The following is a 6,945-nucleotide window of genomic DNA, read 5'->3' on the forward strand; positions in this document are numbered from 1 at the left end:
AGAGCAAAAAAATATTTTTCATTCATCAATTTTAAACAGGTTTCTATTTTAATAGAGTTTATTTTGGTTTTAAATAATGATGGTAATGCAGCTTTGTAAAATTTTGCAATTAGTTTATGGTTTCTTGTCATCTTTAACTGTCTGAACATATCAGCCTCTCACAGGGTTGGTGTTTATTTGAATTTCTAGGTAGTCCTTACTGTGCCTTGTGGAAACTGTTGCAGAACAGCAAATAGTGGTTTTGCATATTAGTCCTGTTCTTTGTACCATCAATACACAGCATGTTTGACAAAAACACAGTTCATTTTACACAAAGTAACATTACAGCTAAATTAACATTAGGGACATTTGTCAGTTAAGTGATGCAAAAGACCTGAACACACACACACATCATCAGTAATTACATGTACACTGAAACATTTCTGGTTCGTGAGATGTGTGGAAAAGTGTTAAGATTTTAGATTAATGATAAATTCCTATCAATGACATTTGAAAACCCTATAAACAGTCTCTATTGTCAGAATGATTATTTGAACTATTTCTTCCACTGCTGGCATCTGCAGATTTTAGCTAATCATATTTAAGATTTAACATAATTTTTAATGTCAGTTTGAATTAAATTCAAGTCTTAAAAAAAATCATAAATATAAGGGGTCCTGCTGGTTCATATGTTGACAACAGAAGTGAGATGATGGCAACTACTGACGCATTTGCACTTTAATGACAGACGCAAAAAGCAAGCTAGTTAGCAAAATCAGCTAGCTACCACCCGCCTCGAGTCACAGAATGCGCGCGACTCAAACCTTTGAATGACAGAAAAATCTCGTGAGAAAAAAACATTCATACAAGACTGAACAGTCCTGACGCAACAAAACTTAACACCTGCAATTAGCGCCAACTGATATTTCAAAGCCATAATTTTATAGACATGACTTTAAGACTTTTTAGAATGCGAAGAGAAACCCAGAGCTCTGATAAAGAGCCACAGAAATGCCTAAAAAGAATTAAAATAAGTTGTAAATATTTTTTCAAATTCACAATAAAAATGACAACTTTTTGTACTAAAATCTTAAGTTTATATTGCCCACATTTGTTCTGTAGTGTGGGTGAAGGGCCACTGATTGCACACCCACATTGTATGCAAACTAAAATTTAAACACATTTTGACAAAAATGTCAGTCATTCTGCTTTTGGGTTGTTGGGACTGTTCCCTGAACATAAAGAAACCTTTTACTGAAACCTTTTAGCTACATGAAGTAGAATACATTTGACTACTCTTTATGCTTTGAAACATTACTTCATAGAATTTCATTGTGTATATTTGCATTACCAATGTGAGAAAACGTAGTTCCCTTTACAGTGCAGTTGTGTAAAAAGGTTCAAGCAGCATAAATCAAAATGCTTAAGTCCCTTGTACTGAATGGACGTAAAGACGCAAGTCTGTTTTGTCAGTGTTCCACAAGATGTAGATTACAATGAGTATTTTTTAAGTAATAAAATATATAATAAAAAAATTAGACACTTTTTATTACAAATTTTTAATCTTATGTAGAAAAGAGGTTTTACAGTTTTAATTCCAGGACACAGTCAGAGAAGTAATTGGGGTGCCAAGTCTCACAGCTTTAGTAGTAGAGATGCAACAAATAATCGGAAAAAGACTTGAATCTGCCAGTTTGTTGTGGATCGTCTCTGATCAATCACGTACTCCGAAATTAATTGAACATTTTTGGTCTATAAACACATCAACTTTGCTGCACTTGGGTTTTGTCAAGGATTAGGCATATATGCAACAATGCATAAATGGAAACAACCTTGTACCGTTCCTCCTTTTCTGTTGCATTGAAAACTAGAACCTCGATAAAAGAGGCTCCAGCACAATTTGTTGGCGCTTGTGTTACAGTCAATAGCAAAATTGTAAAGAGAGTAAAAATCGTGACCAGCGGGTCAGCTTTCAAATAAAACCTGAAATCTGATGTATGATGTAGTAGTGCTTCTCAAATATTAAAATACATTTTTTTTAATGTCTAAAAAGGATCAACTTGCTCATCAGCTCATTAATCTTCGATTTTTATGTAACATCATAGTGCACTTTCACAAGTATAAAGGCAATCTATTGAAACATTCAAGCAGCTGACTGGAACGGAAACATACTGTTGAGATCTACAAAACCTTCTCCGCTGCGAATCATTCAATCACAAAAAAAAACATCAGTCTGGAGCTGCTGCTGCTGCTTCTGTGGCTCAAAGTGCAAACCTGATAAAAATCCCTCACCCCGAAGGAAAGGCATCACAACGACAAACGCATTGTAATCTACATGCAAACGCAGAGCTCCGCTCCAAGTGCTTTACATTCTGAGAGATTTCCATCCTCGTGCATGGATGACTTCGACGTCACACCGCTGTTTCGTACTCGATAACACGGGAGTCGGCGTCAGGCAGCAAACGCTCTGTCTGCTGCTGCGATGGTGTGTGTTGCCCACTGGCGGTTCCATTGCTTTCTTTGTGTGAATGTGGCCCTTGTGGGGATGGGATCTTAGGACAACAAGGAAAAAATGACATTAAAGCGGAGAGAGAGACAGATGGAATTGATTTAGACGTTTTAAGTTTCAGAACCATGTAAGTGACTTTATTCAGTCAACACTGGTCCTGTGAAATCACCTCACATTTGCCTACAAAATAACGTGGTGCACAGAAGAGTTAACGGTTGGAAAGGTCTTGTTGGCATGAGGAGTCTCTGCTGAGACGATGCGTTTGCTTTCTGTCTGACGTGGCACCCAATATGGTGGAGTTTCAGCTGCAGCTCTACTGCTCGTTAGTAAGTTCTCTGACGAGTATCACGCAGCAAATTAATTTCTACATCTGACCTCGGAGAAAAATTACATAGATTTCAATTTCTGGAAGGATAGGAACCCGTCCTACGTGCAGGGCTGGAACTAACAATAATTTTAATAATTATCTGTTCCATCGATTACTCTGACAATCAATCGATTAATTGGATAAATAAAATTTACCACATTCGGAAGCTTTTTCATACAATATTCGGGATGCAAATAAACAGATAATTCAATTCCTTTTTTAAATATATTCCCCAAGATGAAATAAGATGGTATTCCTTTACGATTGATCATTTATAGCCCTGCTTGACTTAATATCAGTGCAGTGTAGGGGCGATCTGATTCATTTATGGATAAATCAATTAATAAATGGATAACCAAAGGTCAGAACAGGAGATATTTTTAACAGAATTTGGACAGTATCAATCAATAAATCAAATTTTATTTGTATAGCACATTTCAGCAGCAAGGCATTTCAAAGTTATTTAAATAATAATAAAAAAAACAGCATGTGACATTGAGTAAACAGTAAGAAAGAGAAAGAGATTTTGGAAAAAAAAAAGATTAAAAAAGATTAAAAAAACATTAAAACCCGCACCCCTTTTCAACCTGGGGTGACGACATCCGCACCCCTGTCCTTAATCTGGGGCTCTAACCCTCTGGGACTTTAGTCAAAACGCCGTTTGACAAGGACTCCAACCTCTAGGTTTATAGTTGAAACAGCGTCAACAGGGACTCTAAACCCCGTAGGACTTTAGTTAAACATCGTTTAACTGGGACTGAAGGATGAAGATTTTTACATCTTAAATGCCAAATGTATATATTTTTCTGCACAGTTTTAGCTTATTTAATATCTGAGGCTGTTGTTCTTTAAGCAAATTAAAGTACCGATTAATCAATTATTAAAATAGTTAAGGATTATTTCAATAACCGATTAATCACAATTAATTGTTTCAGCTCTACTTGCATGTTTTTCCTCTATGAAATGAGAGACTTGTAATTGTTTTTTACATTTTCCTACAGTCTTTACCCAGGTTGACAGAAGGCATCAGTTGCTCTAGCCATTGCTGATCTCTTTCCATCTTGATGTTATTTTAGCACAAAAGGCCACACTGCCTGACAAAGGTCAAATAATCAATTATAATTTCTTAATAGCAGCAACTGGTTGTTACCTAACCTCATAAATCCAAGTGAAGCACCAAGGGTGTACTTACTTTTTCCATCATTAATAGCTATTGAAAAGTTTTTGCCTGACTTGTTTGTTTTGGTCGGAAACTTTCATCTTTACTTACGGCCGGTCTCAGAGGAGTCACGCAGCAGACGTTCTTCTTCCTGTGTTTGGGCAGAAAAAAAAGCAGCTTTCCCAACAACGGATAGACTGTTCCAGGTGTCGCCTCCCCTTCTTTCATTGGGCCTTGGCAAAAACACAAACGTTGCAAAGTTTAACGTGAAGAAACGTTTCACATTAAAGTGAGGCGGCACGAGTAAATGTCACAGTTTTGGATACCTGTGAGAAAGCTGACGGTCAGCCCGACGAGGATGACTATCAGGCAGCTGAAGCCAGCGTACCACATGTAGGACAGAGAGTAAAACCTGTGCAGCCCCGTGGGCCGACTGAAGAACAGAGTTGAGTTAGTCTCGAGACAAAAAGTCACTGGTAACATTCGCCGTTAACGGCCGGAGTCCAACCTCGTCACGTTGCCGATCGCCGTCTGAAAGGCGGCGGTTGTGTTGATGTGGCAGCTGGGCGGCAGCCGCTTAGCGCCAGAGCTGCGGGTGACGATGCTGCCGATGCCGACCCAGAAAGCCCCGACCAGACCTGCGCCCAGACCGGCCACCGCACCCTGGAAACAAAGGACAGAGACTGTCTGTGAACAACTCAATAAAGTTCTTCTATTTGTGATGAACTGGGATAATTACTGACAGGAATAAAGTTAATAAATAAATAAGTTAAATATCATTTTACATTGATGTGCCACTGTTCAAATAAAAACCGATTTGTTTTGACTTACAAAGTAAGATTTAAGCAAACAACTGTTATCCTGAAGTTGTGTTTATGTGGCCACATAAAGAGCAACGTTGGGCCGAATTTGGCCCGCGGGCCTCGAGTTTGACACGTGATATATGGGGACACAGGAAGCATGTGGAAGAAGGTCACCTGAACACATCATCCACAGTAAAAAAAAGGTGGTGCTGCTAAATGACTGAATAAATACACATATAAGCTCAAAAACAAAGATATTTATTGTTTTTAAACCTGTCATTCAGGTTATTCAACCATCAGGCAGGAGGAAACAGCTGATATTATGAAATATTGTTTTGCTTCTGCACGACAAAAATAAAGGCATTCTAGATTGTCAACCATTCAGCCTGTAAGTGTTTCAGGAACATCTGATCATCACTGAAAAAATCCTTTGAAAATGTGAAGTGTGGCCAATAACTTTATTGTTGAGACGTCTGTGCTGCTCAAACATGCTTAGTGTTGAGATGCCATTTTGAAATAGCTTCGCTGACAGGCTAACTCCTTTTAGCACAACTTGAAAATAACAACAGTATTTTCCAGCGTCCGAACACATTGTTTTCTCAGGCAAAAATTATCCCTCTGTGTCCCGAGAAAACCGGCTTGTTGTTTGCGAATGTTGCGTGTGCGTCAGATTTACCGGCATACCAGAAACGCAAAACAAAGGTTCCGGCTCCAGACTTTTCTATGTAAGCAAAAAAAAATGCTATTAACCGTAAAAATGTTTAACGCCTTAAAATCTATGCAGTTAATTAATTAATTAGTTGATTAATTAGTTAATCCGAGTTCACATGTTAAAGTAGTGGCCCTAATTTAGATTAAAGTGTAATCAAGTGTTAGAATGGCCCAGTTAAAGTCCAGACTGAGAAATCAAATTGAGAATTTGTGGCAAGACTTAAAAATCAAAGCTCTCCATCCAATCAGACTTTGAGGTTTGGGGTATTTTGCAAAGAGGAATGAACAAAAATATTCAGTTCAAAGATGTGCAAAAAAACAAAATGCACACCACACTTTTCAGATTCTTTTTTTTTTATTATTTAAAATAATGTACCCTTTTACACCCACTGCACAATTGTGTGTCACTTTCCATTGACCAGTTGCATAAAATACATTGCAGTTTGTTAAATTAACGTGAGGAAATGTGGGAGAGGTTAAGGTGTGCTCATATTCATATTTTTATAAGTTCACGACTAGACATGCAAAACCAAATCAAATGAATGTCGGCTTACCTTGGAGTTGGCCCACGGGAAGAACATGCCGAGGCAAAACAGGCCGAGAATGGGTCCGCCAACCATCCCGAAGATCTTTAAAGCTACCTGCAACACAAAACATGAGTGCTAATCCTCACAAAGTTACTGAGAAACAATCAGATCAAACGCTGAGCTCACCAGCAGGACCGAGTCGCCCATGAGGTGAGTCAGGTAGGCCATGGCCAGGCAGAGCAGCCCGTAGGACGTCGCTTAGGGTAGAGCCACAACATGAACCGTCAGAAACTACAACCAAAACTTCACCTTAGCAAAGTTTGAAGCCGAGAGCGGCTCACCTAAAGCTTTGGAGACCAGCGTCGCTCTCTCCTCCGACATGGAAGGGAAATGCGGCTTGATGAGATCTTCCATCGTCACGGTGGCCAGAGAGTTGAATGCAGACGAGATGGTGCTGAACGGTGAAAGCAAAACATAAACCCATGCCCGTCTTTTCTGTTATTTGCAACAATGTTAAAAGCTGTGCAAATCCACAACAACTGAACAGGTTCTCAGGTTTTATTTTTTCTTGTGTGCGAAGCAACGTGATCACCTGATATGGTTTTCATTGTGAAGACCGTATCAGATTATCGCTAAACGGTTTCCACTCTGGCAACACACACACACTTCCTCTGTTAACATGAGGAACACAGGAAAAACTTGGCGTTTGTGTCGTCTCGTATTACAAAGGCGACAATGTTTCGGCTTCTAATCAAAAACTTTTGTAATAAAGGAAGTCGTTAACAGACCTGTTCACGTAAATTTCTTGTAAATCAAATTTTTATTTCAGCCTGTGAATGCCACGTAATTCTGGCTTCACACAAAAGCTTCATGTTCCTCATTTTCTATCA

At 38.7% G+C, this 6,945-nt stretch overlaps 1 protein-coding gene across 5 annotated transcripts in view; it reads right to left on the minus strand.

Annotated features, from left to right (window-relative positions):
• Positions 1–1,522: 1,522 nt before the first annotated feature.
• The window catches only part of LOC103144706 (sodium-dependent multivitamin transporter), a 13,899-nt gene continuing 8,476 nt past the window's right edge, over positions 1,523–6,945 (minus strand). For 3 of the 5 annotated variants that reach the window (XM_007561815.2, XM_007561814.2, XM_016676320.1), the window contains 7 exons: positions 6,397–6,509; positions 6,242–6,312; positions 6,083–6,169; positions 4,523–4,677; positions 4,341–4,447; positions 4,126–4,247; positions 1,523–2,531 (listed from right to left, as the gene is read on the minus strand). In XM_007561815.2, coding sequence (XP_007561877.1) covers positions 2,391–2,531; positions 4,126–4,247; positions 4,341–4,447; positions 4,523–4,677; positions 6,083–6,169; positions 6,242–6,312; positions 6,397–6,509 — 796 coding nt within the window. In that variant the 3' untranslated portion in view covers positions 1,523–2,390. Of the gene's footprint in view, positions 2,532–2,899; positions 2,927–4,125; positions 4,248–4,340; positions 4,448–4,522; positions 4,678–6,082; positions 6,170–6,241; positions 6,313–6,396; positions 6,510–6,945 lie in introns of those variants that run through there. The other 2 variants (XM_007561812.2, XM_016676321.1) reach the window with 2 other exon arrangements.

The sequence above is a fragment of the Poecilia formosa genome, unplaced genomic scaffold, assembly GCF_000485575.1.
Source record: "Poecilia formosa unplaced genomic scaffold, Poecilia_formosa-5.1.2 Scaffold131, whole genome shotgun sequence".
NCBI classification, from domain to species: Eukaryota; Metazoa; Chordata; class Actinopteri; order Cyprinodontiformes; family Poeciliidae; genus Poecilia; species Poecilia formosa.